This window comes from Podarcis gaigeae (genome assembly GCF_964106915.1).
Source record: "Podarcis gaigeae genome assembly, chromosome: 9".
In the NCBI taxonomy this organism is placed as follows: domain Eukaryota; kingdom Metazoa; phylum Chordata; class Lepidosauria; order Squamata; family Lacertidae; genus Podarcis; species Podarcis gaigeae.
Window position 1 is genome coordinate 58,643,293 of NC_139685.1, and position 20,189 is coordinate 58,663,481.

General features: G+C 43.0%; 1 protein-coding gene across 1 annotated transcript in view; it reads right to left on the bottom strand.

Moving 5' to 3' along the window:
- Positions 1-507: 507 nt before the first annotated feature.
- BANK1 (B cell scaffold protein with ankyrin repeats 1) overlaps positions 508-20,189 on the bottom strand; it is a 175,375-nt gene continuing 155,693 nt past the window's right edge. Inside the window, exons 11-17 of the mRNA XM_083756506.1 lie at positions 15,055-15,123; positions 11,343-11,521; positions 8,911-8,974; positions 7,432-7,461; positions 4,825-4,895; positions 3,736-3,787; positions 508-1,437 (exon numbers count right to left, since the gene is read on the bottom strand). Of these exons, the coding sequence (XP_083612632.1) occupies positions 3,776-3,787; positions 4,825-4,895; positions 7,432-7,461; positions 8,911-8,974; positions 11,343-11,521; positions 15,055-15,123 (425 nt within the window). The 3' untranslated portion in view covers positions 508-1,437; positions 3,736-3,775. The remainder of the gene's footprint in view (positions 1,438-3,735; positions 3,788-4,824; positions 4,896-7,431; positions 7,462-8,910; positions 8,975-11,342; positions 11,522-15,054; positions 15,124-20,189) is intronic.

The window sequence follows — 20,189 nt, forward strand, 5'->3', positions numbered from 1 at the left end:
CACGGGACTTCTTGGGCCAAATTTGAACTCCAAATGGACAATATTTGGCCCACAGTCTTGATGTTTAGAGTCTTTAGAGTCACAGAGCTGACCTGACTCCATCTGAGAAGAGATTTGAAAGCACAGAGCAGGCCAGCTGATGAGATATGTGCTTTCAGAGGGACCCTTCCTCAGCTGGAAGAACTTTGAAGGGTGTAACCATGCATAGGGGAGGTGGGGGAAAGGAGATGAGGTTGGGACAGGCTGGCTGGACACTGGTTTGACAGCTTCAGTGTGCATGCTCACGTGCACTGTATAAACTCTGTGGTTCATGTATTTTGGGGGCAGTAGGGATAGGTTTTGGAGCCTCTTTTCTTTTTTTTTGAGAGTCAGTGTGCTTCTGCAGACCTTAAAGTTCCCAGGTGCTGCTGACACCTCCTTCCTGTGCATGAGTGCTACCATTTTGGCTACAGAAACAACAGCATTCACCCCCATAAAGATGGGAAGTGAAAGGAATTATTACAGCGGTTTGTCAACAGCAGAACCAATCATTTATTCAGTTTCATGTATACCTCCTTATTCTTTATCAATGAGGGCACATTACAATATACAGAAATGAAATGCACATGAAACAATTAGAAAAATGTATACAAAATGCTGACACTGGCAAAGCTCTCGTGCCTTATTCCCTGGCCTGTTCATTTTAATTGACACGTCTCTCATTTCTCTTGCTTGAAACAGAAGCCATGTTGCAGCGTTATGTATCAGAATGGTTAGGCAGATGTCAGTAAGGTCATTTCTGGTAGGAGATGATGGGGTGGCAGCAGTCATATGACAATTACAAGCAGCAAACCATTAAAAAAAGTTCCATCTCTGAACTTATTGGTGACAAAGGTTTTTGTTGTTTCTAAGAGCTCAAATTGTCCAATAACTTACGATCACTTTGGAAAGCACTGTGCAAGATGGCACTTTGAAATAGGTTTCTGAGGACCTTGGAAGCTCCTTTCAAAGCACTATATTATAGAGCACTTTGCATCAGGCTTTGCAGGCGCTGCTGATCAGCTGATTGGTGGTGCCTGCAAACCCCCTTTTGTCTGAAGCAGGGTTCTACCTGCTCCACTCCCCATGCCTTATATGGTGTCAGGTGTAGGATTGGTGGGTGTGGCTCAGCCGAAAGTGCCCTGTTGGCTAAGTGGGGGATGCCTGGCAAGCCTCAAGAGGCCTGAGGGCTGGAGGTTCCCCAGCAGAATGAAAACAGCATTTGTTTTGCCCCTGTTAAGTTGTTTGCAGAATCCACCGAAACAAAGGCAAGAGGAACATTTGAAAAGGAGGCCTGTTGGGTGGGGACTTTTGCTTATCCAGTCTTCAAGGCTCAATTTAGTGCAGCAGAGTTTGCTGAAAGAAGGATCATCTCTTGGTGATGCAGAATGATCGCTGCAAGGGGTCCAACAACCTGCTCTAAAGAGAATGGTGAAAAAGACACAATTAATGGACAAACTGTTACCAGGCTAGCATATAAGAATAAAACAAAAGACTTTTTGGCCAGCTTTCAATGCTTAGCTCCCCACCCCCACTCAGTAATAGAATTTGCTGAAAACCTCAATGGCAAGTTTGTCTGCATGGATTTCTAATTCCTGTCTTGCTCCTTTAAGCTGATGAGAAGTGAGATTTCCCCACTAGGTTCTGCTAAAAATACCCAAAAATGCATATTATATTCTTTATTATATGTACTGTTATACATATAATATTATGCTCTGTGGCATAAACTCAGAGCATGGGATGTGTTCTCAGGTTCTACACTATTGGTATTTTGGAGTGGGATGCAATCACACACCAGGAAATTCTAATTGCACAATTATATATAGTTTGTGCAACAAACCTGCTTCCTCAAACAACTGGACTTTTTGTGATAACGGATGTGGTGGTAAAATGTCCTGGAGAGTGTGGGATGGCAGTTACTCTCATGCCAAGCCATCTCACCTCCATGCAGACAAAGTAGAACAAATGTTTATTCAGGCGAGAATGTTGCTTAATCTTCCGGCACACAAATCAGAATGAAGGCAGAATAAATAGGTCCTTTGGAAGCACCCTTAAACTGTTGCTGATTCTTTGGGTTAGCATTAGAAACACAGATAAATATGGGGGTGCAAAATATCTAGACCTTTAAATATAAGGCTGTCAACTAACAGCTCAAAATTTGTAGGAAAGAAGCACCCAGCATAAACTTCTAAAATGCACCCAGCATACAACTTCTATATTTTCTCCCTTGCGCGGTCAAATCTAATAACTTATATCTCTCGGGATGTTTACCTGATGGAATAATGAATGTAGAAAAGAATAATTAGAAAATGAGACACAGGTAGCAGGACTAATAATTTAAAACAACACCCCTTTGATGCAATGTACAGTGGCAGGGAGGAGAAAGCTATTTTAAAAAGGAAGAAGAATTCCTGCAGAATGGAATAATGAGATGCCCCAAGTAAGAAGGTCATCCTCATTAAGAAGACCATGGGAAAATTTTTGCTGGAGGGGAAGACAATGGTAGCTAAGATATGTAAGGCACAGCTTTTAAATGACAGCTAATGCATCCTGCACTGATCAGATAGTTAATTAATGTTTCAGCCATTCTCAGAATTCCAAACCTTTGAAATTCTGGAAAACAATACAGTTTAACCCATTGGTGGGCTGAAAATACAGCCATGTAAAAGGACACTGATACCCACATATGTACTATAGTGGCCCTGAAGCAGCTAGTACAGTGGTACCTCAGGTTACAGACGCTTCAGGTTACAGATACTTCAGGTTACAGACTCCGCTAACCCAGAAATAGTACCTCGGGTTAAGAACTTTGCTTCAGGATGAGAACAGAAATCGCATAGCAACGGCGCGGTGGCAGCGGGAGGCCCCATTAGCTAAAGCGGTGCTTCAGGTTAAGAACAGTTTCAGGTTAAGAATGGACCTCCAGAATGAATTAAGTTCTTAACCCGAGGTACCACTGTAATTTATACGGAAGCCTATTTTCCTTTATTGAATCAGGTTACAGTATACTGGCTCATATATGTTTCACAGTATATGCTGGTAGTTATATTACCTTAATACCACCACTAAGCAAATTTCCTTTCAGTAGCAGAACTGAGTCCATGTTCCTTTTTCACACAAAATTCCAGCTCTGGGTTTACCCCGGGCATTCTTTACGTAAGAAAATAAGAGGAGCCCATCTGCTGGATTAGTCCAATGGCTTGTCTAGTCCAGCCTCCTGTCCTCACAGTGGCCAACCAGATGCCATGAGAAGCCCCAAAGCAGGAACTGCCTGCAACATCACCCGCCCCACTTGTCACCCCCAGAAAATAGCATCCACAGGCTTACTGCCTATAGCAGCAGAGGGAGAACTTAGCTTTTCTTTGTTTCAACCACCCAATTAGGGAAGGGGGACCTTTTAATTGCTAAATAATTTGGAGCCAGAGAACTGTGTTCTTTTCCTCATTTTGTCTCTCTTGGTTATCTTACTGTACCCTGTTTTGATAACTTCTGGCTGTGACGTGGCTTAGAAGTCTGAAATACAAAGTAAAATAATAAAAGAAGTCTACTGAAAATGGCTCTGATCTTCTGCCTGCCTCTGCCTTAAACATTTCAAATATCCAGCAAGCGTTAAATAAAGTAAAGGAAAGAAGCTGGTTTATTAATGAAAATGAACCAAAGAAGCATAGGGAGTTAAGCGATGTCCGTTTGCAAAGTGCGTTGTATATATGCCATTACCTCTGTTATCAGGAGACGCCTGCTCTTTCCCTGGTGGGTTTCAAAGCAGAGTCTGAAATAACACATGCTGTTCATGAACACTGTTAAGGATCTGGAAGTGGTAGCTATTGACATAATAAACTTTTTAATAAAAATTTAAAACCAAACAAGCATCTGGCATATGCCCCAGTGACTTGTTACTGTTGGATTTCCTATGTGGGTCTGCCTTTGAAAAGCTTACAGAAGTGGTCCAGAATATGACTGCCAAGCAACATGGAACACACCTCTCCAATTTTGGAGCATGGGGGTGTGGGTAAAAAAGCTGCGGGACAAAACCCACCGCCAAATTTCAGGGGCAGGGGCAAAATTTGGAGGAGGATAAAGCTTACTGCTACTACTTGAGCATCTCTAAATGGTTGCTGGGTGGAAGCTGCCTATCCTCCTTTCTCCGTAATGATGCTATGACATTAAATATAATTGCTTTAGAAGAGTGGGGTGGGGACCTGGACAAGGAAAGCACAAGAGGGGGGTGCTTCGTTCATGACATCATAGGATTTGTGTGTGGCCATTCTGCAATACCCCTTCATGGATCATGGCAAAGGGGCTTGAATAACCCCAATAAGCTATGATCTATGCTGTGCAGGGCCACCCAAGACAGACAGGTCATAGCCAAGAGTTTAGACTAAATGTGATCCACCTGGAGAAGGAACTGGCAAACCACTCTAGTATTTTGCCAAGAAAACTCCATTGGCCTTAAAAATTAGAAGCTTTGAGAAGAAAGTGAGAGTTTCCAAGGCATGCTCTGGTTCATTGGGACGCGGAAAGTCGAACATGACTAAGACGACTAAACAACAAATTCTGCAATAAATGCTCATATGGAAGAGGCCATTGGAGGTATACAGTAAATGGTACGTGGGGGCACAGAATGATGTTTTGAGGTCTGACATCAGGATGGCATTTATTTCCAGCAGTTCCTAATTGACTGTAGGACATTCATTCCAACATATTATCATTTAACGATCGATATGGGGAAACATGCTTCAGAATCAGCACTTCTGAAATTTAACTTCAGAACTAAACACACAATTTTGGGGAAATCTTGATACATACCTGCTTTGGAAACGGATGGGTGTACACAATGCCTTCAGCACTAAGACTTGCTTTTCGTCTCGCCACGGGAACTATCAAAATAAGAAAAGGCTTGCAAGCTGGTTTGGAGCTGTTTGGTACTGATATATTTGTCTTACAGCAGGCAATCCAATTAAGATAAGAGTCTAGCATACACAAGGTTTAAAGCCTTACATAATATGGGCCTTGTCTACTTGAAGGAAGGCTTCCTCCCATAGATCTTTTCTTATGAAAAGAGATCTCCTGAAGGTGCCCTCTTCTGAACACCTCTGCTGTCAAAAGAACAGCCCCAAGACTACCTTAGGTGTGGTACCCTAGTTGTTGAGCTCTTTGCCATGGAAGGGACACCTGAATACCAGCTTTTTTAGAGGGTGGTTCAGGGGGACATTTGCATAAGACCCCAGACCTGCTGCCTGTTCTCCTCCCCTTTTTAATTAACAAATGACATCATATCATTCCAAGAGTGCATTACTGGAGGGAAGAGCTCAATTAATTTGCAATGATGGATAAACGAATGAGAGAAAGAGAAGGAAGATGTCCCATGACCTTCCCTGGTATTCCCCCCCACCCTGAAGTTTACTAAGGTTATGTACCACACTTAAAATTGACCAGTCCTTTTTGGACTTCCGGGTCGGCGCCATCGCCGAATGGCGGGCTCCCTCCGAGCTCCGGAGGGAGCCGGCTTGGCAGGGGCTGGGTCCTACCGCACCGGCGATGCGGAGACCCTTAAAAACCACGGCCAGATTGAGGCCGTGGACATGGAGACTCGGCTGGCACCGTTAGCGCTCTCCCGACTCGTGAAGGAGCCTTTTTAAAGGCTACGGATCGGGTGCCGGGGAGAAGCGTGGTGCTTTGAGTTCTCTGCTATCCCTGCCGAGCGCAGCCGCATGCTATCCGGCGGAGAGCGCTGACTTCTATTGAAAATTCGGCTCTAAAGAAGAACCTGTGAGTAATTGGAATATGGACTAAAAAAAAAGGGGATAAATTTTTAAAATTTGGAGCGAACGGGGGAGGTGGAAAAAAGGAAGTCAGCCCACCCCTAAATTGTAGAAGAGCCAAAACAAAGGACTGGACAACTAAGATCGAGTGTAACCTTATCTTGCCGAATCAGCAACTTCGCGAGGGAAAATTATAAGATTGAGCTGGAGGAGAAAAGTGGAATTGTTTTTAAAAAAGCAACCCCCCCGGAATCCCTGGAGCGATTCGTGAAACTGCCTGGAGAAAAGTGATGGAGGTTTTGACAGCTGTCAAAGAGCTGTCAAAAAGGAAGATTAAAATAGAGACTTTGTTATGAGGACTTTGCCGGTTATATTTGTTACAAATTGAATACAAACTGTTTTAAATATCGGTCAACAAGCTACTTGGTCTGGTGGATGTGATTCTGGAAGGGAACTTTGTTACTGCAATCCACCTAGAGGAGCCGAGGGATATTGCATGTGTTTTTCACAGGAAATCTGAACAGTTGAATGGAACTTTTAATCTCCTGGGAAACTGCAGGAATGGAACATTATTTTGTCTACAGAGGTCTACACACTACAGGAAACAATGGAACTATTTGTTGGAAAATGAAAGGAACATGATGCAATGCTTTGCTCCATGAATAACAAACCTCTGCAGAGACACTAGAAACTTTTGGAAAAAGAACATTTCTGTGGGAGAACAGAGAAATAAAAAGGAGGAGAATGATTGATAAGAACAAGGAAATAACAAGAACTGGACAGAACTGGGGGAACATTTGGGATATTCAGGTTTGACAAGCTTATGGATACAAAATTGGAGTTTTTACTCCTGGATATAAAAACCTGGATAGAAGAAATGGGCCCTTGTTTGATAGACTCCTTCTACGATTGGACATCCGTAATTAAAGACTGGCAAAGAACCGGAGGGACATAGTGTAATGTGGGAACTCCAGGAAGATATTAGAAGTGGAGGGATAGGTGAAACGCAAAGGGGAAAGAGGGGAGGGAAAATTGGAATCCAAAGGCTGTAAAATTATTATTCATATTTATCTTATTTCCATCTGTACTATGTTTGAAAGGGGGAAACTCGTGGAAGGGTATAGACCGATCTTAGGGGATGAGAATTTGGATAAATTGGGTTATTGATGAAGAGTGTAACTTGGGGATAAGAACTTGTTGAATTTAATTGCTTATTTGGAAGATTTGGAACACAAGAGGGGGTAGGGAGGGGAAGTCCTAGTTATTGGCAAAAAGTTTATAGATTGGATTTAATTTGTTTTGATTTGTTTTAATTTGGAAAACCTTAATAAAAATTATTAAAAAAAAAAAAAACTGACCAGTCCTTTTTTGAGGGCCGGGGGGGGGGGCATTATCAAACTTTACCCATCTCAAATTTGGCAAAATGGAGGTGGGTGGAAAATCTTTGGCTCAGTGCTAAAACAAACAAACAAACAAACAAACAAAAACAAACAAACTGCTCTCTTGTGATGGTAGTCACCAGAACAGTGAGTACCAGCACCACCTCTATTTTTTTTAACCAAAAAAATACTATTCAGTAGATGCCTATTCAGGAGGCACCTTGTAGACTGGCTGTAGGCATGATTTATGAGGTAAAGGTATTGGAACTTACCATCTGGATGGTGAATAATGGTGATTTTGTCTGTTAGGAAGAAAAATAAGCCGAAATGTGGTTACAACAACTGGTCATGTGGGTTTCTTTAGTCCAGTCTTTCCCCAAGTGCCATTTGATCTGCATTCATAGAATTGTGAGCATAGATCTACCTCAGAATTTCATATTTTTTCCCATTATTCCAGGGATGAGGAGCCTGCAATCCTTCAGCTCCTGTCATCCCTGATCATTAGCCCTGCTTGATGGGGATGTTAGGAATTGGTGTCCAATGATACTTAAAGGGCTCTGCATCCCTGCACTGTGGTCTTATCTACACTAGTGTGGCACTGAAAGTGGAAGTTGGTGTATCGGGATTGGGCCAATATATCCATTTTGGTTTCTCTCACTTTCTCCTTTTCCCTAATTTTAAATCAAGTTCTCCACACTTCTACATCAGTTTGAAAATTGTTTTTTTTTTAAAAAAAAGGCCTAATGAACATTTACCAGCATTTTTGTGTGAATTCTAATATGTACATTTTTTGGTATGCAGTTCCCCCCAATTTGAATGCAGTTTCCCATAATGTAATGCTTTTTGGTACATTATGTTCACTAATACGTACACTTATATGCATGCTTTGCACTAGTGTATGCATTTTTGTACACATTGCTTGGCTGGAGAACTGCATTGCAAAATTCGGAGACGTGTGGCTTTCAAAGGATGGCTGTGTTTTGGTTCTCATATTCTTTCAGAAAGTGTGAACTAATTAAGTTCACCTTGAAATGGAAACAAAGTTAAACTCTTTCTAGTGGAAGGCCGGGTAAGAGAAAGGTCCCACAGGCATACAAATGCCCTTCCCATGGAAAAAAACAAAACACTTTTCATGTTGAAAAAGGCAGAGTGTATTCTTTCACAGTCTCTTACCAACCCCGGACTAAAGAAGGCGAGGGATACAGAGTACTGTGAATCACCTCTAAAGTGATCACTGCTATTCCTTCTCCTGTCTGGGAGCAACCATAGAAAGCTTCCCTCCAGCCCTCTCCATGTTTCTGCCAACCTTTCTGTAGTGCTTGGTTTTTGTTGATGAGTTGTGGCAACTAAGACACAAACTGGAGTAGTTCAGGGCAGGGATTGTTCGGCCCCTGACAACTCTCTATAACTTGTTAGGGAGGCCTGATTCAAACTTTGAGCATCCCTGGTATAAACAGAGGATTTCCTGGTCCAAAAATACTGAATTGCTGTTCAAAACACGTTTCTTGATTCCATCGCCTATAATTTTGGCATTCCACACAGCTGCTCATAATTACTATTATGAATCATTTTGTGTTCTTCTATGGGAAGGCAGGTCTCCGCATTTGACAAATCGTCACAAAACTATGGAGAAGCCTATCAAAATCTTTCCATGGGCTTCACTAGTCTTTGGTTCAGGCCTTGAAATATATATATATATATACACAATTCCCTTCTGCAGCTTATTGAAATGCTAGTTAAATGTAATTTACCATACGTGCTTTCCTCCTCCGGTCTTTTTCTGATAATAGAGTCTCTGAGCTGGCGTATTTTTTCCTTAAGTAAGAAACAAACAAACACACACACAAACAACAACAAAAATCAATAGCTGCAGTTGATTGTTAAAAATAATGAATGAGTAGCTGGAGGAGTTGGGCTTTTTAGTATTCTGCACACTTAAGCTTCCTAGCACAGGAAATCATTTTAAAATACATTGGGGGGCGGAATCTCTCTCTCTCTCTGTGTGTGTGTGCTTTAAAAGAGAATTTTGGTAGAGTTATGATACATAAAGATCTCTGGAAAGTTTTCTCTAAGAGCAAATGCAATATCTCCACAGCTGCCACCCACTCCCTCAGGAGGCGATAATTGCCATCCATATGGGCAGCTACCTTGAATTTCATGGCCAAAATAAGAAAGAAGTATTTGTAACCACCCAAGAAGCAATGAGTTATTAGGAAGAATCTGTTCAGCTTTGTTCTGTCAACTTTAGTTTTGCTGCCCAATCACTCCAGTTGTCTCAAAGAAGGACAAGTCAAGTCTTCTCATAATGGTTCGGGTGATATGCTAAACCATGGCTTGAATCTGGCTTGTTTCCAACCAGAGTTAACATTAACCATAGTTTGTCTGTTTGGACAATGATGGAAAATCAATTGCAGCTATGTGAACTCTCAATATTTTCAGGGCTTAAATCCAGCTAATTTCTTTGAACACTCAAATGCAAATGGTGAGGTGGACTCCAGAAAGAAACGTCTGCAATATTACATATATTACAAATAAACTAAGAGAGTCAATGTAGGTGGCGCAGCAATTGTGGCCAAACCCTCACCCACACTCATTAAGAACATTGCAAAATCCCACATATAAATCCAATCCAGATGTTGCACTTTTGGTCTAATAAACTATGCTTTAACAGATGGGGAATGAGCCCTGTGCCCATGTACTCTTGTCGCTCTCCTCCCTTTCATCTTTTAAGGGCCTAGCTTTAGTGAAAACATGATTGTTCCTTAAACCAACTTTCCCATAACATTCATACAAGGACACTGTAAAAATTGGAGACTTATTTGAGGGATTTTTCTGTCACTTCCTGTTTGGCATTACCATCACTAGTATGGTCACTCTGAAAATCAGCCCCAATATATTCTCCTAATATACACACTTTTGCAAGCAATTTTCCATAGTGTCATGCATTTTTTAGGATATTTGCACCAATGTATGCATTTTATGCAACATTTTGCATGGTAGATGTATTTTTGTACACATTACTGGGTGGCAAAACAACACTGCAAAATTTGGATAACTGCAAAATTTGAAGGATGGTTGAATTTCTGCCTGCACATTGTATGGAAAGTGTGAAGTAGCTAGCTTTGCCTTTGAATGTGAATTGACTCAAATTTCTCCTAGACCCCTAACTATGAGAAACACATGTGAATGTGGTCATTAAAAATGCATGCATGTCATGAAAGTCCTAAGATTTGATTTGTATCCTGGCTATATGTAGAACTATTCACAAGAGTGTGGCAGGTCAGTGGCAGAATTGCCTGCTTTGCCTGCAGATGATCCCAGGTTCAGTTCATGGCATCTCCAGTAAAACAGATCAGGTGGCAAGGGATGGAAAGGTCTCTGCCTGTCAGGTTTTGGGGAATTGGCTTCCTCCCTCCCTTTGGCCGTGGATAAGCAGAACAAAGCGAAGAGAGTCTCTTACCATTTAAAGATATTTTAGTTATCACAGCGAAAGAACAAAGAGTTCTTTCATTGTTCTGCATGGGACAATGACAATAAAGATATCATATATCATAAAGAGTCCATTCTCAAAGTAAAGGTGCTCCCGATTATGGTTTCCACCTACTTCCCCCCTCGTCACCCTCGTCACTTCCTTGTCTTGCAACCTGATCTTGCAACCACTATGCCTTCTATGTAGCTACCTTATCTAATCTCTTTGACCTTGGACTGAGCGGCTGGACACATTCCAGTGAACCAGAGTCTGTCAACTCTCTTTTTCTTAGTTCTCCTTCCCCTAGCTGTTCCCCACTCAACTTTGCCCAGCTCTGCAAACTCTGCAAACCACTGCTCCAAATCTATACTGCTCTGCTGCTCTTGGGCAACTTCAGGATCCTGGTAAGGGGGAGGGGGAGGCTCCCACCATTCCTCATCAGAGCAGCACTCCTCAGCCTGGTCTCTGACACTGCCTGAGATCCTGGAGGGATGCTGACAGCCAGAGAAGATAATACTGGACCTCATGGACAAAGCGACTGGCTTGGCACAAGGAAGCTCCCTATGTGTCTAACACTGGTACACCCAACTCAGGTTTGAAAACACACAACACAGGAGAAGAAGGAAAATGTGAAACCCACTAAAACTGCAGAGATATCTTGATAAACATAGCAGCTAGCTTGTAACCACCACACAAAATACGCGAGGCTTCTACCTGCTGGGTCGCTTCTAATCCACTTCTGTGAGTCTGCCATTCTTTAAATTTCTCCAGAGCTTCATCCACAGAAAGTACCCCCTTCTTCACCTGCTCCTGCAATAGGATGAGCTCTTCTTGCCTCAATGGGATGCTTGGCTTAACGGTGCTGTATGTGGTCCTGTCACCTTGAGCTTTATCTTCAGGGAGCAAATGCAAACATTCAGGACAGAAGCAAAAACCCTTTTTGAGCTGCATATATGATAGAAATCTAGATTTCTGAAGCAGAGAAAATGGACAGCCTAAGTGCAATTACTAGATACCTTTTCAGTGTGGTGTAGTGGTAAAATGATATAATGGTTATCATATCAGACTAGGGGTGGGGAGTCACAGTTTAGTTGCCTAGGCTAATTTCACTATATTTCACCCACACAGGGTTGTTGAGAGGATGAAAATGGAAGGGGGTGACCCACCTTTAGCCCCCTGGAAGAAAGGCAAGATATAAAGGAAATAAATACATAAATCCAAACGGTAAAGGTCTCAATGATGTTGCTTCACCCTGACTCCTTAGAGACACCAGAACATTTAGCTTATTTTCCTTGGTCAGCATTTGTATTATCAGAGCTTTGCCACAAATCCCATTAAGACAGGGATAGGGAACCTGTAATTTTCCAGATGATAGTGGACTCCAGCTCCCATTAGCTGGTCAATGGTGAGGAATGATGGAAGTTGCTGACATACAAAATTTGGATAACTGCATATCTCCCATCCCTGTACCAAGAGATGAGTAACAGGTAGACCTTTCCCTAGGACCTTGTGTGGTGTAGTGGTTAAGAGCGGTAGTCTCGTAATCTGGGGAACTGGGTTCGCGTCTCCGCTCCTCCACATGCAGCTGCTGGGTGACCTTGGGCTAGTCACACTTCTCTGAAGTCTCTCAGCCCCACTCACCTCACAGAGTGTTTGTTGTGGGGGAGGAAGGGAAAGGAGAATGTTAGCCGCTTTGAGACTCCTTCAGGTAGTGATAAAGCGGGATATCAAATCCAAACTCTTTTTCTCTTCTTCTACCCTACCTGCTAGGTCAGATTGGAATCTGGATCCCAACTGGAATATCAATAACTTTTAAGCTCCAGGATTAAATTCTATGTTGTTAAATGAGAAGAGTGCTGCCAGGGATTCCAATATCTAGCTGTGATGAGGGTTTCATCCTGGTACACAAAGCATTCACATTCATGGCCATTTGCCTGATTAATTCACTCTCTGTTGAATTTAGTTGTCGTTGGAGTTCCTTTTGTGAGACAGCACTGTACCATTAATTAATTATGAAACTCAAGAAAGGAATCACTGACACATCACATTAAGGCCAGGCCGTTTGGTTCATAAGCAAAGACAGGAAATCTAGCACTATCAAGATAGCTTTCCACAGCAACCAGTGTGCACACCACACTTTCCTGAAGACAAACTCTGTGTCATACTGAATTATCTCTATACTAGAGCTGTACACCATTGTTGTTGTTGTTTAGTCGTTTAGTCGTGTCCAACTCTTCATGACCCCATGGACCAGATCAAGCCAGGCACTCCTGTCTTCCACTGCCTCCCACAGTTTGGTCAAACTCATGCTGGTAGCTTTGAGAACACTGTCCTATGCAATATTTTTCTTTACAGCATTGGACTGTATACAGCTTAAAGCAGCTCAACATCCACTTGAGTCGGTGCTGGGAAGGTAAAATAGGTTGGCCAGGAAACTCACTTGCATTACAGTTGCCTGGCCTTCACTGTATTCCGCATGGATGAAGATCAGACATTCAGTTTGCAATCATATGCGAGGTGTAAGCTGCATTGCACACAGTGGAACTTACTTTGGAGGAAAAATATATGGGGTTGTGCTGCCTGGCAACTGAAGGATGATGTGCCAAAACTCCCCATGGAAGTGACCTCGAAACACTTCAGAAGTGCTGGTTCAATTAATAGCATGATGGCCAATTAATGATTAGATAGGAACCCTGTAAGTAGTAAGCTGGTGATGATGAGCTCTGATTAATTTTCTGTAGAATAACATTGTACCTCCTCCGTCATGTTAATGCTTCCATCTTGTGTGAGGGCTCTTTTGTGGTCCCTCAACCAACAATATATGGATCCTCATTTTATTGTCTTGTACCAATGAAAAGCTTTAAAAGACCAACATTCTGATTTGCAGTTTTTATTGTACCCGGTGGGCTACATGTAGCATGGTAGCATGGAGAATCTGGCCAGCCTATTAAAAATGCATTTATTTCAGCAGGTGATTGATGCTTAGAAATTATTTGAACTTGTAGAGCAGTAACCTTGGACATTGGTGCACCAGCGGTGTCAATAATACCGATATTTAATCATCTCCTAGGAAAATGTTATAATGCCGCTTGAAGGTTACAGTAAACTCACTGCTCATAAAAATGGAACAAACAGTCAGGAATTCTCTTTTCATTGATTAAATGGCTATGAACACAGTGGTGTCCTAAACAGGGCACAAGATAATATGCTGACCGCCAACTCTACATATTTGCTCAAAAGAAAGTCCCAGTGGTCTGAACTGGAGGTTTTCCCTTGCTAATTGTGCATAGCTCTGTATCCTTAAATTTTTGTCATGTCCGCGAGTGGTGCTGTGGGTTAAACCACACAGCCTAGGATGTGCCGATCAGAAGGTTGGCGGTTCGAATCCCTGCGACGGGGTGAACTCCTGTTGCTCAGTCCCTGCTCCTGCCAACCTAGCAGTTTGAAAGCACGTCAAAGTGCAAGTAGATAAATAGGTACCACTCCAACGGGAACGTAAACGGTGCTCTGGTTCTCCAGAAGCGGCTTAGTCATGCTGGCCACATGACCCAGAAGCTGTACACCGGCTCCCTCGGCCAATAAAGCGAGATGAGTGCCGCTACCCCAGAGTCGGTCACGACTGGACCTAATGGTCAGGGGTCCCTTTACCTTTACCCAATAAAGGAAGTTACAAAAACTAAACTGCATTCACTTGCAAACGTCTGATTCTCTGAGTTAGAACTTAAGACTTGAGCTTGGAGGTCAGTAGAGTTGCAAAGCACAGCTCCTGACTGAGAACTATACCACTGGGAGGCTCCCTTTTCTAATGCCTTGCAAGTTGAAAAGTAGTAGATCAAGCATAGCATTCTTTCCAACAGTGTTATTTCTGGTGGGGAGCACTAAAACAAGCCCTGAAATGGGATGTTCCATGGAAAAGGAGGCGGCGGGACTGAGCCAGTCTGGCATCTGCTGGATCCTGCACCAGTCCTGCTGTCATCAGATGATGGTGTCAGGCTTGATCTGGACCTGATCTCTGTACCAGTTATTCTGCCCTTCCCTTCCACTGCTTCTCCTCTGAGTGGCTGGGCTGTGGCTATGGCATTGGTCCTGTCCCTCGAGAAAGCCCCGCCGGCTGGTTGGATTGTGCCCTAAGTCTCAATCTAGCTCTGTAACTGCCACATATGCCCTGTGATTGCTACTGTTGGCAGTGCAGCCTGGCAAAGAACAGTAAGAAATGAGAAAGGACTGTAGAAGAATAGATGCATTTAACATCCAGTCCTAGACTGACAATGTAAACTTACCCTGCCACAAGTTGTGTCAGGGAACCAGCAAACGGGAGGGTTTTTTTTTTGCAGATTGTTGCATTGGGTTATTATACTGCCATGAACAGCCTCTCTGGACCATATATATATATATATGGATATATAAATCAACAAAATCATCATACCTGGTTTTCTGGCAGCGGACAGCAACTTCGCATTACCAGCATGAGTTCTGGTTGCCTTCTGCTGAAAAACTACACGAAAAGGAAATTAGGAAATGAAAGATGGCAGCAGAATAAGTATGGTGATTACTTTTCAGAACTCCAGTGCCTCACAAAAGCATCCAAGGACCTTGAAAACAGATTATAAGGAAATAGCATGAGCTCTCACAGTGCCGATGGGCATTATTTTGGAATACTTCTGGGCAGAGGCAAATTCAGAAGTGCAGTATCTATCTCTTCACGATGCTCACAGCCATGCCTCCTCACAGCCACACCCCCTCAAAGTCACACCCCTACTAAGATTATACAAGCATCTTAGATTATACAATAATCTCATAATCATACAATAATAATAATAATAATTAGGGAAGCATTGTAATGCAGATCTCTCTGTGTTGCCTTTCAGATAGATCTACTATTATCTGTGCGAATGATTTGGAGTGTTCCAATATTTTTTTTTCAGAGCAGCTTCAGTCGCCTTTTCCTTTAAGTTCCTTTGTCCATAACAAAACTTGCACACCATTCTCTTCAAACTGAAGCACCTCCCTGCAGCCTTGCTCTCCCTTTCCTGGTCCAGCTCTCCGCTGCCCCAGACCACAACCACACTTGGCCACACATGGTAGGAAGCTTGGTTGTGTCAACAAATAGAGAGGACATATCCATCAATCTGCTGATTTATCTCAATTTCTCATTTCTCAAATCTGAAGTTCAGTTCTCCACATTTTCTCACCAGGATGTAATTTCTTTTTACACATATAGAAGTCCTCGTGATAATCCATCAGCATTCTAGCAGGAATGTTTCCCAGAAGACACCCATTTTTGTATGCAGTGGTTTAGTGGTTAGAGTGCTGGGCTTAAATTCCCACTCAGGTCTCTGGGGTCAGCAAACTTTTTCAGCAGGGGGCCGGTCCCTCAGACCTTGTGGGGGGCCAGACTATATTTTCTTTTTTCTTTTGAACGAATTCCTATGCCCCACAAATAACCCAGAGATGCATTTTAAATAAAAGGACTCATTCTACTCTTGTAAAAACATGTGGATTCCCAGACCATCTGTGGGCTGGATTTAGAAGGCGATTGGGCCTGATCTGGCCCTTGGGCCTTAGTTTTCCTACCCATGGTCTACCCTAATATACACATTTTTCTATTTGCTGTTTGGTTGGAGAAGTGTGCTGCAATTTTGGCATGAAATTTTGCTTATGCTCAGGGGGGAGGGCAGGGCAGCAATGAGGTTAAGGTGAACCAATGGGAGTGCCAGGCTGTCTCCACCAATGTATCCGGCATTGCCTGGACCATATTGCTGTGCTGCCTGCATCAACCCAGTATGTGGCACAGCCACTACTGCCAGGTGACAGGCTCCACAGTGCCACCCCACCAATATGGCCGCTCCTGCAATGCCTTCATGTTTCATGCCCATCTAGTGTCAACTGCTGGTGGCAAAGGGGTCAGGGTTTGAAGAGAATTCTACCCTACCTAATGGATGTTAAGTCATGGACAGGCCAAATGTTAATGGCCAAGGGCAGGAAAGTGAAGAGCGTGTCCTCTAACAAATTACCCAAAGAGAAAATAAATTGGGTCCAGGACAGGGATACATTCAACAATGTCCCTGATTGGGAAGTACTTTAACTGATAGGCCTGGGTATTTCTGCTGAGTTTTGCAATGCCACAGCAATGAAATAAATGGAATTACTTCTCCAGCTGTTCAAAGTCAAATTGCTAGAACCACTTTACATTCAGCGTCTTGCTGAAAATCATTTTCAGCTGGCAACAAACACTCTGAGTGGGCGAGGTAAGAGAAAATAAATTATTCACTTTTTTTGGACGGAATTAGGAAAACATGCAACTATACTGCAACACAGCAGGCACACGGGCATGCTATGATTTGAGGAGAAAACAGTGAAGAAACATGTTGACATTTCTCACAACACTTAACAAGCCAAGGCACCCGATTTTGGCAATGATAAACTGGAGCACATCCAGTGGATGGACAGCATACTGAAGGTCTGGAAACTTAAGTCCTATGAGGAATAGGTGAAAGAGCTGGGTATGTTTCACCCGGAGAAGAGATGATTAAGGAAATCATGGCTGGATTGCCCCATAGAGGATGGAGCCGACTTGTTCTCTCTCTGTGAGATCTTGTGGGCTCTGTGAGATTCTGCAAGAATTCAATGAGTTCTTGTGAGATTTCAGCAGGATCTTGCCAGAAGCTGCTGATACTTCACTAGGGGCTGAAGTGGTGGGATGAGTGAGGTGCCCACAGGAGTGCCACCTCTTCCGCTGCCCAAGGTGGCTGTTTCACCCTGTCTCATGGGCAAGCGGACCCTGCTCTTGCTCCACAGAGGACTTATGGGTGGAAATGGGTGGAAGCTGTTTGTCAGTGGAACATACTGCCCAAGAGCTGAGGATCTTTCATCCACTGGAGATACTTAAGCGGCTGATGGATGACTATCTGTTAGGGGTGTGTAGTTTTATCTTGGGTTGTACATTCTTTATTGATAAGGGGCTTGGACTAGATGAACCATAGAATCACAGATTTGTACAGTTGGACGTTACACCTGGTCATCTAGTCCAACCCCCTGCAATGCAGGAATCTCCGTTAAAGCATCCATGACAGATGCTTAAATCTCTGCTTAAAAACCTCCAATGAGTACAAACTTCCAGCGGAGTTTGTTCCACTGCCAAACAGCTCTTACGGTCAGAAAGTTCTTCATGATGTTTAGTCAGAATCTCATTTCTTGTAACTGGAAGCCATTGGTTTAGGTCCTACCCAAGTTTGCTCTATCTTCCACGTGACAACCTGTTAGATATTTGAAGATTTCTATCACATCGCTCCTCAGTCTTCTCTTTTCTGGGACAAAGATATCCAACTCCCTCAACTCTAAGGCTTGGTTTCCAGACCCTTAATCATCTTGGTTGACATCCTTTGCACACATTCCAATATTCTCCTTTAACTGTGGTGGCTAGAACTGGACACAATACTCCAGGTGTGCTCTGACTAAGGCAGAATTACTTCCCTTGAACAGTTGATGCAACCTAGAATAAAATCCCCCTCCTTTTTTGCTGCTGCTGCATCACACTGTTGACTCATGTTGAGCTTGTCATCTACTAAAACCTTGAGATCCTTCTCACATGTACTTCTTGCAAGCAAGGGTTTGTATGGAGCTGGTTCTTCCTGCCTCTATTGAAATTCATTTTGTAGTTTTGGCCCAGTTCTCCATTCTGTTAAGATCATACTGGATCCCAGGGCCTTGGACAAAACCCTGTGGCACCCCACTTTTCACTTTTTCCCCTAGGATGATGTGAACAACCAACTACAAATCCACTTTGTATGGAGAAAAACCTGGGTTTAATCCCCAGCATCTCCAGGTAGGATTTGGAGAGACCCAGGCTTGAAAGCCTGGAGAGTCACTGCCAATGCTGAACTAGATGGACCAATGGTGTGGTTCAGTGTAAGGCAACTTCCTATGGCTGTGGAGGCAGATGGGGGCAGTCATCTGCAGCTTTCCATTGACTCCAATGAAACTTTTGATGGTAGAACTGATCTTTGAGCAAGCACAGGTCCTGCTGGACTCATTCTTCTTCCCAGTACATAAGCACCTGCTTTTCTAATGGTGGAGTGATTATTGTATATTGATTCTGTGCAGAATTGCTTTGGGAATAATGTACTGAAAAGGGACATTGATGAGATGGTTTCAGATGATATCGTGAACCAAAGCAAGAAAGAGCTATAGAGACTACATTCAGAAAACATTAACTTTGGTGAATTCAGTTCCTTCTCTCTGATCTTATTTTCTAAGCTTTCGCTATCTAATGTAGGATGTTGAGGCAGCAAAAAACTGATTTGCTCCATTGGAAGCACCACCTGTTATGACAAAAGCCCTCAAATATCATTGATGACATTATACAAGTCTTGTTGACTTGAAGGAAACACTCGATGTGAATGAAACAACATTAAGGGAAATTGTGCTTTGAATGAGAATGTGCTTGCTATCAGACCATCAAAATAAAACTGCAGTTCTAGCAAGAACTCAGGCTGGTGGGTGGAAGGTTAAGAGATGTGCCCCTGAAATACATTGCATCCCAACAAATAAAGCTGAATGCCAATGAATGGGCCAGTGAAGGCAGACTCAGAGACTGGGTTAAGTTGTTCAATCTGCTTATTTTTGCTGCTTATTTTAATGCTGCAGAAACGCTAGCAACATGGTTCCATTTACTATGAAGACGCCATTGCTGCACAATGCAGCCCTCCCTTTACCCCCAGTTGGACTGGTGAGGGGCCCCTCTGAGCCACTGGGGACCATCACTTCTGGGTTGGGGCAAATGATGACCCCAGGCCTGCATATGAGCCTGTATTGACCACTTATGTTTTCCCTTCATTGCCTAATAGCAGCTGTGGTGTGATGTCTTGAAGTGATTTGCTACTGGAATTGTCATGGTGGCAGGAGAACATGGTACCTAGTTTTGCTTTGAGGCTGCATTTTTTGGAAAGTTACTTGAGAATAAGCTCTGTTTCTATTATTATTATTATTATTATTATTATTATTATTATTATTATTATTATTATTAACATACCACCCTATACCCTGGGGTCTCAGGGCAGTTCACAGATTAAAATTAAAATATAAAATGACAAAATATATAAGCAGAATAAAAAACAACCCAATACCCCCACCAAACCCCCACATTTTAAAAGGTTAATCAAATCAACAAAAGGCCTGGTTAAAAAGGAACGTTTTGGCTTGGCACCTAAAGATGTATAATGAAGGCACCAGGAGAACTTCCCTGGGGAGAGCATTCCACAGATGGAGAGCCACTGCACAGAAGGCCTGTTTTTGTGTTGCCACCCTCCGGACCTCTTGAGGAGGAGGCACTTGAAGAAGGGCCTCAGAAGATGATCTCAGGGTCTGGGTAGGTTCATATGAAATGAGGCAGTCCTTGAGGTATTGCGGTCCTGAGCCTTTTAAGTCTTTATAGGTCAAAACCAGCACTTTGAATCAGGGCCTGGAAACTAATCTGGAGCCAGTGCAGTTGGACCGGGATCAGTGTAATATGCTCAAACTGTCTTGCTCCGGTGAGGAACCTGGCCTCTGAAATCTGCACCA